Source organism: Diceros bicornis, chromosome 3 (assembly GCF_020826845.1).
Source record: "Diceros bicornis minor isolate mBicDic1 chromosome 3, mDicBic1.mat.cur, whole genome shotgun sequence".
Taxonomy (NCBI): Eukaryota; Metazoa; Chordata; class Mammalia; order Perissodactyla; family Rhinocerotidae; genus Diceros; species Diceros bicornis.
The window spans coordinates 97,354,375-97,370,480 of NC_080742.1; the positions used below are offsets into that span (position 1 = coordinate 97,354,375).

At 50.7% G+C, this 16,106-nt stretch overlaps 1 protein-coding gene across 2 annotated transcripts in view; it reads right to left on the minus strand.

Moving 5' to 3' along the window:
• The window catches only part of PRKAG2 (protein kinase AMP-activated non-catalytic subunit gamma 2), a 274,878-nt gene that overhangs the window by 197,977 nt on the left and 60,795 nt on the right, over nt 1-16,106 (minus strand). For both annotated transcript variants that reach the window (XM_058533601.1, XM_058533595.1), the window contains exon 2: nt 233-304. In XM_058533601.1, the coding sequence (XP_058389584.1) occupies nt 233-304 (72 nt within the window). The remainder of the gene's footprint in view (nt 1-232; nt 305-16,106) is intronic.

The window sequence follows — 16,106 nt, forward strand, 5'->3', positions numbered from 1 at the left end:
GGAGTACAGGTGGGAACAAAGGTGGATGAGCAGGTGGGAGCACAGGTGGATGTGCAGCTGGGAGCACAGGTGGGAGTATAGGTGGGAGTGCAGGTGGATGAGCAGGTGGGAGCACAGGTGGATGTGCAGGTGGGAGCACAGGTGGATGTGTGTCTTGGGCTCTTGCTGAGGGAGTCCTGCCTCAGTGGCACCTCAAGTGAACTATGAGAAGCTGTGAGAAAGGTGGTCTTACCTTACGAGAAGAGTGCTTTTCTGAACTCTCCAGGTCTCCATCCAGGAGCGGCATGGCAAAGGAACTCAGGTCCTAGGAAGGAAAGAGAGCACATGGTCAATGACAGTGGCCCTCAGGTGCCCATCTGGCCTTGTCCAGGGACTGCACACAGCTCCACATGTGTATCACTGCCCATTTCCTGAGTCCTCCTCATAAACACCATCCATCAGGGAGGGCTGTGGATGACAAACAGGGTAAAGGGGGGGTGGGACACGCTAGCCCCCCTCAGAGATCCTGACCACTCTCCACATTCTCTTCCAGAATGTGAAACCACTACCCCGTCACCCTGGGGAAGAGCAAGGAGGATGAGGCAGGGACTAAAGTCAGGAGGGGAAAGAGCCCAGGGTAGAGCAGCAGAGAAGGGGAAGCCCCATTGGTGCTTTGGGGGCAGCCACGCGACACGACTTCATCTCATGACACGAACGTGGACCTCGATGAAGTGGTCCAAGGATGTGTGCCTTCCTGGGAAAGATGACAGGGGCCGCGGGGTGAGTGGGTGGGGCTGTGGCAAAACAGTAAAGCCAGATGACACAGTGGCCAAGAGGAATGGCATGGCAGGGGCGGAGCTTGCCACAAACTCATCATGTCTAAAACGAAGGCATCATTTTACCCTCAGCCCTGCTCCTCCTTCCTCCTGTATCTTGCCTGAAACCCCTCCACACCCCAGACACAAACCCCACCTGGGCAGTCCTCAACCTGGAGAAGCTGCCTGAGTCCTTAACCTTTCTTTTTTTTTTCTTTTTCCCTTTTTTATTGCAGTAAAATACACGTAACATAAAATTTACCATCTTAACCATTTTAAGTGTACAGTTTAGTAGTGCTAAGCACATTCACACTGTTGTGTAACCAAGATCCAGAGCTCTTTACATCTTCCCAAACTGAAACTCTGTCCCCATTCAACAACTACTCCCCATTTCCCCTCCCCAGCCCCTGGCACCTCCATTCTACTTTCTGTCTATGAATTTGACAACTCTGGGGACCTCATATAATGGAATCACACAATATCTGTCTTTTTCTGACTGGTTTATTTCACTTAGCATGATGTCCTTAAGGTTCATCCAAGTTGTAGCGTGTGTCAGAATTTCTTTCTTTTTAAAGGGGGAATAATGTTCCATTGTATGGATAGACCAAAATTTTATCTATTCACCCATCAGGGGACACTTGGGTTGCTTCCACCTTTTGGCTATTGTATTATGGGTTGAATTGTGTCCCCCCTCATAAATTGAAGTTCTAACCCCCCAGTACCTTCATAAGTTGAAATTCTAACCCCCCAGTACCTTAGAATGTGACTGCATTTGAAGACAAGGTCTTTGAAGAGGTAATTTAGTTAAAATGAGGTCATTTGGGTGAGGCCCTAATCTAATATGGCTGGTGTCCCTATAAGAAGAGATTAGGACACAGACACAGAAGGAAGACCACATGAAGACACAGAGAGAAGAGGACCATCTACGAGGTCTCAGAAGAAACCAACCCTGCCAACACCTTGATCCTGGACTTCTAGCCTCCAGACCTGTGAGAAAATAAATGTCTGTTGTTTAAGCCCCCCAGTCTGTGGTACTTTGTTATCGCAGCCCCAGCAAACTAATACAACAAGTGTACAAATATCTCTGAGACTCTGCTTTCAATTCTTTTGGGTGTCTACCCAGACATGGAATTGCTGGATCACATGCTAATTCTATTTTTAACAGTTTTGAGGAACCACCACACTGTTTTCCATTTTACATAGCAGCTGCACCATTTTACACTCCCACCAATAGTGCACAAAGGATTCCAATTTCTCCACACCCTCACCAACATTAAAGTAGCCATCCTATGGGTGTGAGGTGATAGATATCTTGTTGTAGTTTTGATTTGCATTTTCCTCATGATTACTGTCTTTTTCTGCTGATTGTGTTGAAGTTTTAAATTTTGATGTGGTCCAACTTAGCTATTTTTACTTTGTTGCCTGTGGTTTTGGCGTCATATCTAAGAAATCATCACTAAATCCAATGCCATGAAGCTTTCCCCCTATGTTTTCTTCTAAGAGTTTTATAGTTTTAGCTCATGTGTAAGTCTTTGCTCCATTGTGAGTTAATTTTTGGACATGGTGTAATAAGGTAAGGGTCCCTCTTTATTCCTTCACATGTTGGACATTCGTTTTCCCAGCACCATGTGTTGAAAACACTGTCTTTTCCCAGTGAATGGTCTTGGCACTCTTGTCGAAAATCATTTGGCCATATATGTGAGGGTTTCTTTCTGGGCTCTTATTCTATTTCATTGGTCTATATGTCTGTCTTCATGCCAGTACCAAATCGTTTTGATTACTGTAGTTCTGTAATAACTTTTGAGATCAGGAAGTGCAAAACCTCTAACATTGTTGTTTTTTTTCAAGACTGTTTTGGCTATCTTGGGCCCCTTGAGATTCCATATGAATTTTAGGGTAGATTTTTCTATTTCTGCAAAAAAATACACCACTGGGATTTTGATAGGGATTGCATTGAATCTGTAGATCACTTTGGGAATTATTGACATCTTAACAATATTAAGTCTACCAATCTGTGTACACGGGATGTTTCTCCATTCAGTTGTGTCGTCTTTAATTTCGTTCAGCCACGTTTTGTATTTTTCTGAGAACTTAACCTTTCTTTTAACCCACTCTATCCTCCCCACCTCTCTGCTACTGGAGTCAGGGTCTACATCCTCCTTCGCCCAGCTCTCTTTGGGTTTCCTAATTGTTCTCCAAGCCTGTCAACCTCGCCTGTTTTAAGCCATCTGCAAACCTCTGGTTGAAGAGTGATCCCTGAAAATGTGGGCCTCATCATGTCGCCCCTCCCCTATGCCACCATAGCCTTGGCAGCGGCTCCCACCTGGTCGACTGGAACACACTGGTGAGCAATTACTTATGCAGATTCCAGACTCAGCCTCTCAGTGTTGGTTCATTTCCGAGGTCTCAGGCCCGGCTGCACATGAGAATCACCTGGGGAGCTTGGGTCCCACTACGGAGGTGAGCTGATTGGCCTACGGTGCAGTCCCAGCATCACGATGATCCAGCCGGCAGCCCAGGTGGAATACCACGGGATGATTCTCGGGCTGAGTCACCGTCAGGAGCTCTCAGCCCACCTGGCTCTGCAGGCTCCAATCCAGGCCCCATGGATTGGCCGACGTCCGCAGCCTTATTTCTAATGTGCTCTGTACCCCCTCTCCTTCTTTCAGCAGCACCCAGGCAGACCCCTGCTGGTTTCTTCCAAGGCAGCTGTGTGTCTGTGGACACTGTGCCTGGAATGCCATCTCGACTCCTCAAACCCCTCAGTTCAAGGCCACTCTTCCAAAAACATCCACCCACCCCCAGGACAGACTCCGCTTCACTTCAGCCCCTCCAGGACAGCACCAGCCTCTGGCATGGCCCCCGGCCCACGCTGACTGCCATTTTCCAGATGCTCCAAGCCCCTTCTCTGGGCTTTGCCGTTCCTCCTGCCCTCCACCCCTAGTCCCCAAATCCTGGTTCACAGGGCAAACTTCTATTGTCATGCAAAGCCCCATTCAAATATTCTCCCTGGCTGGGACCCACACTCAGGCAGAATTAATTCTCCTCTTATCTGCGTGCCCACAGTACCTTCATTACAGGACTGACCGTACTCTATCACGACCATTTATCAGTCTGTTTCTCTAACTAAACTTTGAATCCATTGAGGGCAAGGGGAAAGCTCTTCATCCTGCTATTCTCTGCCTCGCATTTGCCTGGCATGCAGCAAGTGTGCAAAAGGTTTGGACCAACTCCTGGACAAAGCACCCCCTTTCCCCACCGCAGCGAGCACGGGGGGCTGCACCATCTGTGCTGACGGGCCAGCACACGAGCAGGCCCCACGCGGGTGCCGCTCGCTGGGGAGTGAGGTGGAACTGGGTGTGGGGTGCTTATCTCTCATTTTAATGAGTACATTCCTCTGGTTTCAGATAATCATTACCATCTAACATTTGTTCAGCACAGCAGTTTCCACACGTGAAAGCCCTTTCACAAATAGTCATTTGTTCCTCACGGAACCATCACGCTCTAGCAACCGAGGCCCACGCGGCGAAGTGCCTCCTGCCCAGACAGCCCCGAGAGAGCCGAGACCAGGACGCGGTCTCGCTTGGGTCACAGGCTGCCTGTGGTGCCGGGACGGAGCTGCGCAGGCCCCATGCAGCTATTGCAGACCAGGGAAAGCTCATGAAGGTAGCAAATCAACCGCCCCCGCTGCGCGCCACTCCTTGGCGCTGCGCGCGTTTGCTCGGTCAGGCATCCCTACAGGGAAGTCCCTTGGCACGAGTGGCGGGCTTTGCTGGAAGCTTCCTCCCCACCACATTCCATGATTCTAATCTCAGCTCCTGGCTCCTGGAGCTCACCGAGAAACAGCGTGCACCTTGGAGGCCAGGTGTGGGAAAACATCTAACTGCAGCTGTGGCCATGAGACTCTTAGCTAGAAGAATAACTGGGACCCGGCTGCTTAGCCTTCCGACAGTCCAGAAGGCCCAGGTGCCTGGAGCTTGCCCTGCTCGCGCGACTGCTGAATTTTAAACTCCCACCAGAGCTTCCTGCCTTACGACCGCTTCGTCCTCTCCTGGCCCCATTCCTGGACCTCTTCATCCCCTCGGCCAGCCAGTCAGGCCCTTCTGGGCGCTCCGTGGGTGTCTCACTGCGAATGCTGAGGCGCCAAGAGACATTGAAGACCTGGTTTCCACCCAGAGACAGCGTCATACTCTGGGATTGCCATCAGCTGCACACACTCTGCGTTAGGCCTTGACCACACGCTCTGGAGATGAGTATCAGGGTCTTTGCGGAAAGTGACTTTTCAGGATTTGGGCTGATAAAGTCGCCTGCCAGGAAAGCATCAGGACAAAAGAGAAAAGCCCCAGGATTGAGAAAATTCCCGAGATGTGGGCTGACCTTAAAAGTAGTTCATTTAATCCCCCCATCCCTACCCCTATTCAGAAACTTCAGGCAAAAGCCAAAAGTCTACTACAAAAAAGTAAGGTATCAGCAACAGAGCCGTCATTAATCTGCCATTGGTATGTCCTTGTTAAATCTTCCAATCGTCACCTCACTTGGTCCTTAGAGCAGCCCATATGAGCAGGAAAGGCAAGTGGTATCATCCTAGTCTATAGATGAAGATACTGAGGGTCAGAGAGGTTAAGCCACTTGCCCAAGGCCAGACAACCAGACACTAGCAAGCAGGCCCTATAACCCAGGTCCACCTTCCCCCGGCTCAGAGTTCTTTCTATTAAACTCCACCACCTCCTTGGGGTGGCTCAGCACCAGTAACAAAAACCAACTCGGTGTCAGAGGCTGTGAAGATATAGAGCCCTTCCACGAAAAACGAGTATCTCTGGCACAGTGAGACCTCAGAGGAAGAGGAAGGATGGATGAGGATTTGTATAGTTCAATGATTCGTTCCCAAGGCAGCCTACCATACTTTCTCTTTAAGGTCTACTTAATTAGAAGGAATTCACGCTGCTGTTGCAAAGAACAGCAAGTATCAAGGGGCCGGCCCGGTGGTGTAGTGATTAAGTTTGTGAGCTCCGATTTGGTGGCCCAGGGTTTGCAGGTTCAGATCCCGGACATGGACCTGCACACCGCTGGTCAAGCCATGCTGTGGCAGGCATCCCACATACAAAATAGCGGAAGATTGGCACAGATGTTAGCTCAGGGCCAATCTTCCTCACTAAAAAAAAAAAAAAAAGTATCAAGTATCCCATCATGAAACGCAATCACTCCACATTCCTGCATGTCCACATTTTGTATAGTTCAGGGTCTTATTTACAGCTCCCCCCGCCACCCTGCCACTTATCCCAACATTTCTCCATAAGAGAATGAACTTTATACTGTCTACACCCAACTGACTTGTGAATTCTTGAAGGATGGGGGCTGTTTTACTCATGTTTTAGCCTTGACAGGTGCTAAGAGAGTGTGTATTGACGAGATAGAGCCCTGCCCTCTCAGCATTTCTGACGCTTTGTCTTACAAAACTCCTTTGTTGATGCAGCTGGGATACCCCAGAAAGAGGCCTGATGAAAAGTGCACATACAGGACAAACAGAAAGGCTGCCAATGTTGGGGGCCCTGGCCTGCACCTGAGGGCCAACTAGGGGTTTCAAATGTCAGGGTCACGGTAGAACATTCCTGTGAAATTACCAGCAGTTTGATTCCTACCGAGGAAAGAACTCATCTAGGATGGTTTCATTCTCCACTCTCGCTGAGCTGACCCGAGGACACAGAGTGCCAGCCACATCTGGAGCTGCCCCGGGCTGCAGAAATGGGGACCGAGGGTCCCGTCTAGGCATACACGGTCCCGCACCCCTCACACGTAGGAACACGACCCGCTCACAAGGATGGAGGCAGGAGGCCGAGTTCCAGCCCAGCTCCGTGGTTTACTACCTGGGGGATCCTGGGCATGTCTGAATGCAGGTTCTCATCTGTCAGATGAGAGGGTTTAACTAGATAATTTTGGAAGATGCCGTTTAGCCCACACACTCTCTGTTTTCATCTGTGGAACTAAACAGCAGGCGGGAGCAGGCGCATCCTGAAGGAGGACTGCTGCTTGAGGATAAAAGGCATCTTCTCATCCCCTATGATTGGTCATAAAAAGAATGTTCTTCTTCTCTCACGCTACCAAGTAGTCTGCCCTGCTCTCGAGGCTCAGGGACTTTGGGCAGAGTCTCCATGAACATGGGCCACACCGAAGAGGGACGAGGGCCCACCCTTCGCTTCCTCGGTGATACCTCATAGATGGGGTGGGCACGGCCCGGCTGCGTTTCTGGCCTTCTGTCTTAATGTGTGTCTCGATTTGCTTCTTAAGTGCTAACCCTCTGGTTTCTCAATTTCTAAGGTATCTCAAGCTTAAGCACCTGGCTGGTCGGTACACATGCCAGGTGCGTCCTAGCGGAGGCTCGGTGTGATTCTGGAAAAGCCATGAGTGGCGTCCTCAGCACCCGGGTACCCGGGTCACTCAGATTCCCACATGGAACCCCTGCCCGCCCCCCTGAATGCCCACTCCCCCTGAACCCCCACTCCCGTCACTAGCACAGGTGAGCTGCTCGCATGATCTACCCTCGACTGTATCTGACCTGTTGGTGCTGTGGCTTGAAGCTCGCCGCCTGTGGCGAGGGCCTCGGCGAGCCCCTCAGGTGGGAGGCACAAGTGAGGTATCTCCACACGGACTGGCTTTGCGCAGTCCCTCAAAACGTCAAACGGGACAGTTCTTGGTATCAGCACGGGGGGTGGTGACCAGAGCCACTGTCAATTGGAGCCTTTGGAAAACATCCACGTTATATAACCACTCTCAGAAAAATAAGGAACAAACCCTGAATCACTGGAACTCAGCAACAGGGGAGGGACGGGGGCCAAATTAGAGAAAGCCTAAACTTAACTCTCGGAGAAGTTCCAGAATTCTTTATTTTCCACAGAGGGCATCATGGTTTCTGACTGCAGTCTGAGAGACTTCCTGATGTATAAAAAAAAGAAAACCACTATTTCTCACTCCCGTGGACACCTTCCCCGCCTCCCTTCCACCTGGTGGTCCCGACTGACTCACATGGGTGGCTCAGGCTCCCCCCTGACCCCCACGCCAGCGACGCCTGATGACACAGGAAGGAAAGTGCTTCGGCCCCGTGGTGAGCAGGCCTTTCTCCAAAGAAAGAAGCCCGGGCAGACGAAAGGCGGACTCTGGCAGTCTGACTCCCGGCTTTAAGGACAGACCCTGTCCCGCCGCTGGCCCAGTTCTCACCCAGGGGCTTCGCCAGCTCCACAGCAGCACCAGACATTAAACTCTTCTCTCAAAACCAAGATCCCTAGAACAGAGTGGTCAAGAGGCCTCAATTCTCCCCTCAGCTCTCTTGTGGGTAGCAAATCCTGTTGGCCACTCAGGTTTCCAATCTGTGAAACGAGGCGACAGTGCCTTCTGTATCCCAGGGAGGGGTTGGGAAAAGCAGACAGGACAGGACAAAAGAAGGCCCTTCCCACAGTGTGAGTCCTCCCAGGACTGGGGATCATGAGGGCCACTGGCTGAGGACACCCTCGGCTCACCACTGAAGGCTGTGGGGAGGGCAAAGGGCATCACCCAGGGCAACATGGGGTCCACCATCAACCTGGGAAGCCAGGGCAGTCTCTCGCGCTCAACTAAGGCCTGAAATCAGGTTGAAAAGGTTTTGCAAAGACACTTATAATCAGAGAGTGGTCTTTATCCCTTTCCCAATGGAAAGACAGGATGATTAATAACTTGTGCATGGCAATACTAAGGAGGAATTATAGAGTGCAGGCTGCTCCAGGAGACTCTCTGCTCTCTTCTTGCTAAAGAGCAGCTGGGCCTTGCCCTGCCTTATAGGAAGCCTTTGCTTGACCAGAGCTAAGTGGAACTTTGGAAGGCCCCCACAGTCTCCTGGCTTTACAGCTGAAGAGGCCGTGCCGAGGAGAGCGGGCCTCGTCCACCACCTCCAGGGACCTGTGCCCCTGATCCACATTCCCAGGGTCCTCTCTCAATCCCCTCCTAGCTCAGGCCCCCCAAGTGACCTCTTAAAGGCAAATGTCCCCAGGCCAGGTTGAGGCCAGCCTCTGCTAACCACTAAGGGTTAGGAACTTGAATCAACCCAGCTTCTTGTCTTCCTCCAGCCCAAGTTCCTCCCAGAAGAAGGGAGTGGGAAGGCCCGGTTGGTGGAGGCTACAGGGGGTCTCGCTGAGCTCACAGTCAGCAAGGAGGGAGGAAGGGGGTAGGGAGTCCCCAGGACACACAAGTGAGGATCCAAGCCGAGCGGTCTGCTGCAGCCATGTCCCCACAGGCCACCAAACAGGCATCTTCCCAGCCCCCTTCAGCAGGTATGGCCTGGCTGCAGGTTGCTGCCTCAGTCCAGAACAATCCAAATGTCCACAGGTGGTACTTTAGATCGGAGCCAGGTGAGGGGAGGAGGGAGATGTTGCAGAAGAGGCAGTCCCCTTACAGAGTCTGTGATGGTGAGTTTTATGTGTCAACTTGGCCAGGCCACAGCACCTGGTGATGTAGTCAAGCCCTCATCTAGATGTTGCTGAGAAGGTGTTTGCAGATGAGGTTAACATCTACGGTTGACTTTAAGTAAAGGAGATCACCCTTCATAATGTGGGTGGGTTTCATCCATTTAGCTGAAGGCCTTAGAGCAAAAACTTGGAGGTTTCCCAAGGAAGAAGAAATTCTGTCTCAAGATCTCAGCATCAACTCCTGCCTGAGTTTCTACTTGCTGGCCTGCCCCATGGATTTAGGATTTGCCAGCCCCACAAATGCATGAGCCAATTCCTTAAAACAAATCCCTTAATATGTATATATATTATATAATAATATATTTATATGCTAACTATATATTATGTATACCTAACATATTAGTATGCAATAATATATTAAGGATATATAACATATATGTATATAATATTAAGATATGTATATTACAGATATATATAGGGCCTCTCTCTTTCTCCTCTTGGCTCAGCTTCTCTGGAGACCCCTGACTGACACAGAATCCTAGACCTCTGCACCCTGAGCTGGTGGGTGTTGACCTTGGGTGAGAGTCTGGGCGTCAGGAAGACAGCAGTTTACAGGCTCTCAGCTGCCCCAGGAAGGTGAGCGGGGCCCACTCGGTTGGCAGGGGTCTCTGCACGCACAGCAGAGCCTTCACTTTGCCAAGGGCCAAGCAAAATCCCCAAAGAAAATCACTGGATGAGAGGGCAAAGAGGGATGTGAAAGGTTGTCCATCCCAGCATGTTCAGTGAAAAACAGGAAACAGCCCAAATAGGCCTATTTTTACTGTCATGGGAGAACATTTACAATACGTAGAGGAGAATGGTAGGTTTAGAAAAGTCCCACAGTCACATTACAGCCTCCTCTCTTGGACGCTCCCTTGTGCAACGGGGAATCATTCTATGTCACTTGTCGGTAAGTGTCATGTGAGGTTCCGCCAGGCCTCTGTGTTGTAACTAAGGCTTTTCTCCCTCATGCACCAGCAGTGGGCTAACAGCAAGGACCAGGTCTCATTCACCTCAGTGACTAGCTCCTCCTTAGCGCCAGGCACACGGCCGGACCCTAATGAGAGTTAGTCTTTCCTAAACAAAACCAATACTGGGAAAGGTGCTAATGAGCTCATACATCGTGAGGGATAAGCGACTGATGGCAGCTCAGAGTACGGTAAACGCCAAGACCTTACGATAAGGGAATGACGTCCTAATGGCATATCTTGGGTCGCTTAGGCCTTCTGAAGGCAAGGACAGACTAAGTGAGCTATCTGTGAGAGGACAGACGGCCCTTAACTTCTAGGGTTTTTTCAGCTCTGACATTCTACGATTTTATGAAGACAAACCTTAAGATAGGGTCTGAAAAGACCAGCTCTGAGTTTCTGAAGAGAGTTTATTTACCCACAAATAAGATGCCAAACCACCAAGTGAGACTGTGGTAGCCTTGGTGTTGAACCCTCTGAGGGTGCCCCACATGGCCCGGCCAGCCGGATGACTGTAGTCATCGGGGCTCCCACACTTGAATGTCCTCTTCATGAAGGAAAAAACCAACCACGAGGGAGAGTGGAGGTGCTGCTGGGTCTGCCCCCCAGACCCAAATGGCCCTCAGTCAGACCTGTGGCCTCTGACAGCCAGCCTCCCCACCCACCCTGCTCAGTGCCCCACGGGCAGCGCTGGCACTGTGGGGAAAAACCAGGAGGTTTTGCTCTATGCCTGAAAACAAACTGCAGGAGGGAACACCGCAAATTAGAATAAAATTGGGCACCCAGGGAACATTTTTATAAGGTCACAGCCCTGCGGGCTAGCTCCAAGACACACCCTCCTCTACACAGGAGGATCTTGTGCAAGAGCCAGGGCTTGGAGACCTCATTTCTGCTCCCAGCCACCCACCCACTGCGGCTCTGGGACTTGGCCCAGGAGCTGAAGTCCGCAATGGTTTCAGCTCAGGATTTTCAGAATATCAAATGTCCATATTTATAAACCCATATATCAAAGGAGTCTGCCCAAACCCTTTCCACAGGTACGCAAGGATTCTTCCATCCCCACTTGTGTCATGTGGCTCTGGGCCATGTTATAGACTGAAGCCACAAGGAGTTCAGAGGAAGCGGCAAACACCAAGGACTCTGAAAGCGTGAGGGCCTCCTGCACTGCGCCCAGTGAAGAGACCTGCTTCCTCTGCTCATTCACCCTCACTTCACCCTGCGGTGAACTGGCTGCTCCACAAGCATTTGGACACAGTTTTCAAACCAACAGTCCCAACCTATCAGTGGATCATGAAATTGATTTAGTGGATTACACAACCACCAAAATGTGAATTAGAATAAAATAAGGATGCATCTCATTGTTTCACAAAATTTTTGTTTCGATTACCCACACACATAACACAAATGGACATAGAATACAGTGTACTTCTCACTGCATCGTGGACAAATAGTTTGAACGATTCTGCACTGGATGAGCGCTGAAGCACTCCAGGGAGATTTCAGGCAACAGAGAGGAGCTGACCCTCTGTCCCTCTAGACGTCATGAGAGTGGAGAATGATGCGCACTCCCTGTTTTCCTGTGTCCTGGCTGAAGCCCTCTGACCTCTCTTTGTCCTTTGTGCCCAGAAATATGCATGAAGTAAAGACAGAGAAAATCGCCTCTCCTCACTGTCATGTGGAGGTGGGCAATTCCTTACCCCCTCCTCTTTCATCCCATCTCTCCCTCCCCTGGCCCTTTGAGCGGTGGGGACCACTGCTCTGACCCTCTGTGGGCAGCTTGGCTCCTGCCAACCCCAGCAGCCCTAGGCCATCCCTAGACCCAGAACAGTAGTTATACCCTTGGGGGCGACCACCCATCCAGAGCCCTTCAGAGTGGTATCTGTCACACCTGTGCACACCTGGCCCAGGCCTGCTGCAGACCTCCTGGTCCCTGATGCCTAAACCCAGGGAATCGTGCAGTCATAGGATGTTACAGTTGGAAAAAGTCTCAGAAATCTTTCAAATCAATCCCTTTCTATTCCAGGTGGGGTAACAGATGTCCAGAGAGATTTGAGCAAGTTGCTCAAAGCTACATTGTAGAGTTGTGACCCAGCCAGAACCAAATCCTGGTCTTGCAACTTTTAGCCAAGTTCTCTTCTATCACACTATTCTCTTTCTAGCTAATTTTGACTTTCTAGCTTATGTTTCCATTACATAAGATGATAACAACAACTATCTTACTGACTCACAGTGCAGATGGAGGCCCCCAGCACGGGCCTGGCTGTACAGTACACGTCAATGGAAATTATTATACAACCCCATCCTCTAATTTAAGTTCTCTTGGCCTCTATGCATCCAGTGACAAAGCTCTTCTTCCAAATAGCCTTTCTTTGTCATTCATCAGCTTTGTGTGAATTTGTTACTTCCCAGGAATCTTCCACGCTTGTGATCATGGCCATAAGGGAGAGCAGCTGCTCCGAAAACTTTCCAGAACCACAGAAACCTTAGTGTCCTCCCGCCGATTGAAGGCTGATGGGCGCTCTGCACAGAGGGGCTCCAGGTGCTGCCTGCCAAAGTCCAATGCAGCAGGTACGTGGAGCCCAGCGGGTCCAGGAGATGGTATCTGCCCACTTCCCCTTCCCACCAGGGCAGGGCCTGCTAGGGCCACGCTGGGCACTCCACGTGGGAAATCGGAGTTCTCAGGTAGAAGAGGGACACACTGGGAGCAAAGGATGCCCGGTGGCCACTGAGGGTTCCACGAACCCCATCCTGGGCCAGAGTCGCCCGCAGGGCAGGTTTCTGACACTCAAAATGGCCAAGTCGCTAGCTCTTTTCAAAATATATTTTTTGGTCCTTTTTACTAATTTAGCTCCTGCTGTTAAAAAAGAAGCTGAATTGAGCCTATACCCTCTTTGTGACAGGCCTGGATACGGATTTCTGCCCCCAACCGCTGTGTTGATTAGAAACTCACTTCCCTTCTCTCATCCTCAGTTTCCTCATCTGAGACAGGAAGTGTTCAGGCCTGAACCCTGGAGCTCCTCCAAAGGCCCTCCAATCCCCAAATTCTGTTCTAGGCCATCCCTCCTCCCAGCATCGAAATGACAGGACTCCTCTCCATATGCTCAGGTTGGGCCCCACAGCCATGATGGGTCACCCTGCCCCCTGGCAGGTGCACCCTGGGGTCAAGCCCCAGAGGTGGCAGGATGAACACCAGTAAGAAGTCATAGCTCCCAGGGGGTTGAAAGGGGAGAGAGGGATGAACAGGCAGGGGCCAAGGGTTTTTAGGACAGTGAAACTACTCTGACTCTGTCATGGTGGGTACATGTCACTACACATTTGTCAAAACCAATAGAATGTACATAGAATGTACAACACCAAGAGTGAACCCAATGTAAACTGTGGACTTCAGTTAGTAATACTGTATTAATAAAGGCTCCTCAATTGTAACAAATGTACCAAATAATGCAAGATGTTAATAACACGGGATCCCGGCGGGAGGGGAAGGCAGTGTATGGGAACTCTCTGTACTTTCTGCTCAATTGTCTATAAATCTAAAACTGCTCCAAAAAAAAGTCAATTAATTAAAAAAAAAGTAATAGCCGCAAATGGCTAGAGATGGCCCACCAATCCCCCCTCATGCTGGGCTCACCCACCCACCCTCTGTCATTACTACAGGAGCTGGAAGGGAGCCGGCAGTCTAGTTGAGACCAATGGTCATCAGTCCACTCGGGGACAGGAGCTGGAACGGTCACTTCATCCCACGTCCACGGCTCCACATCCTTCCGGAATGCAGGGGAGCAGGTGCAATGCACACGCCCAGACTCAGGGTCCCGAGGCCAAGGGCATCTTGTCCAAGGCTCGGCCTTCAGGCAGAGAAGACAAATGAGGCGAGTGAAGCCCAGAGGTGAAAGGACTAGCCGGGGTTGGGCAGCAAGAGGGCTGGGAGAGAGGTCTGAGAAGCCAGGCCCTCTCGCAGCCACGCCTGCCAATGTGGACCATGAGGCCGGGGCTCTGGCCTTCACGCTCCAGATAGAAGCAGGTGCTGGCCGGAGTTACGAGGCAGCCTCAGAATGTCTGCAGGGGTACAAGTCCCAGGGCCCGCTGGAGAGAGAGTGGGTACAGCGCAGCTCACGGTGCCTGGTCGAGGACCTGCGGCTACAGACCACGGCGCTAATGAATCCAAATAGGGAATTTGCTAGGTTTTTTGTTTTTTGTGTTTCTTTGTTTGCGGCCAACAAACCCGTTCCATTCTGGAGGGGCTCGTTATATAAGGTGGGGAGGGGAGAAAAATGCTGGACACGAAGCCAAAGTCACCAGAAGAGCAGAAACGTCTAGATCAGCTGCTGCTCCAGCAGGGAGTCTGGTACAAAACACAGAGGTTGTTTGTGGCTTTGTTTTTTCAAGGAAGGGGGGCAAAAGGCTGCTTCTCACATCTTAGGAATTGGGTTAAAAGCCATCATCTCTTACGAGGACCTGGTCATCGAGATGTTCTCATGTGCAGGACGTGTCCCCAGGCCCTCTAGGCCTCCCTTTGGGGCAAGATGGGGCTAGGAAGAAACACCTCCCTGAGCGTGTGCTCGGCGTCTCTCATCTAGTCCCTGCTAGAGTGGTTTGGGATCTTTACTTTTCACTGAAAAAGTACAGAAGATTCTGGGTCAGGTCCTGTGGGGATATTCCTAGAGCCAGAGGACCCCTTGGGATTGTCTGTCCCTTGGCAACGCCAGCCCTTTCGTTTTCACTCTTGGTCACCACCAGTGTGTCATGGAAGATTCTGGACCATATATCTCTGCCCTTTGTACCTACAAGGTCCTGGGGACACCTCCCCCGGCTTGTGAAACATGGGGCTCCACATCCCAGGTCCTTGTCCCCAAAGTAAGCAGACTCTGACCTTCTGGGAGCCGACATTTCCCAAAGATCTGTCCTAATCTGATCTGGGAGACCAGCACATCTTTGGCGAGGCCCATGGAGAAGAAAGGGAAACACTACAGGTGAGGTTGGGGACCAGAGCTGCCAGGGATGCTCCCAGCTGCCCACGTGGTCCCCTTTTTGTGTGCCCATTGCCCAATTTTCATGGTTTAAGGACAGAATGAAAGGATCACATAAGCTGTTCTCCCTCGCCTGTCTGTGTGCCTCACCTAGAGAAAAGAATACCGCTGACCCGGGACCTTGCTGGCTGAAACCCTCAGGGGTCCCTCCTGCCTGGGGGAGAATTTGCCACATTCTCAGGACACAGCCTGACCTCACCCTCTGCCTTCTCCTCCCTCACTCTTCTGCCTACACGCTGTCGCCAGAACACCCTTGATCCCTCCCCACCTCCAGATTGGGGGCTCACGACTCGCACAAGTTTAAGCTTATTATATACAAATGATTTTAAAGGTAGCAGTTAGGAAGCCAGAATTCCTCTATTGTGACAATTTGCAGTTGAAAATATTCGATGGAATAAAATTTACGTCAGGGGTTCTCATAAGAGTTCAAAGATCCACTGTCAGGGCCAGAAAGTTCTCTCGCCTCCTGTTTCACATGGTTTGAGAAGTGCTGGCTGATGCCAAGATCTCCTGTTGGGACTGACCCCCGCTTTTTCTCTTACCCCCTTATCTCCTACTCACCCTTCAAGAACGAGCTCGAGTCCCACAGGTTTATGACGCCTTTTCTAACGAGTCCAGTTGGAAACGATCCCTCACTCCACTGCGTTTTAATACTTAGGAGTTTAAAATAAACTCACTCAAGCATTGTCCATTCGCGATTTATATATAAACTTTACCTCTGTACACAGTCACACACCGCATAACGATGTCAACAATGGACTGCATATATGACAGCGGTCCTGCAAGACTAGTACTACGTAGCCTAGGTGTGTGGTAAGGCTGTACCATCTAGGTTTGTGTAAGGACACG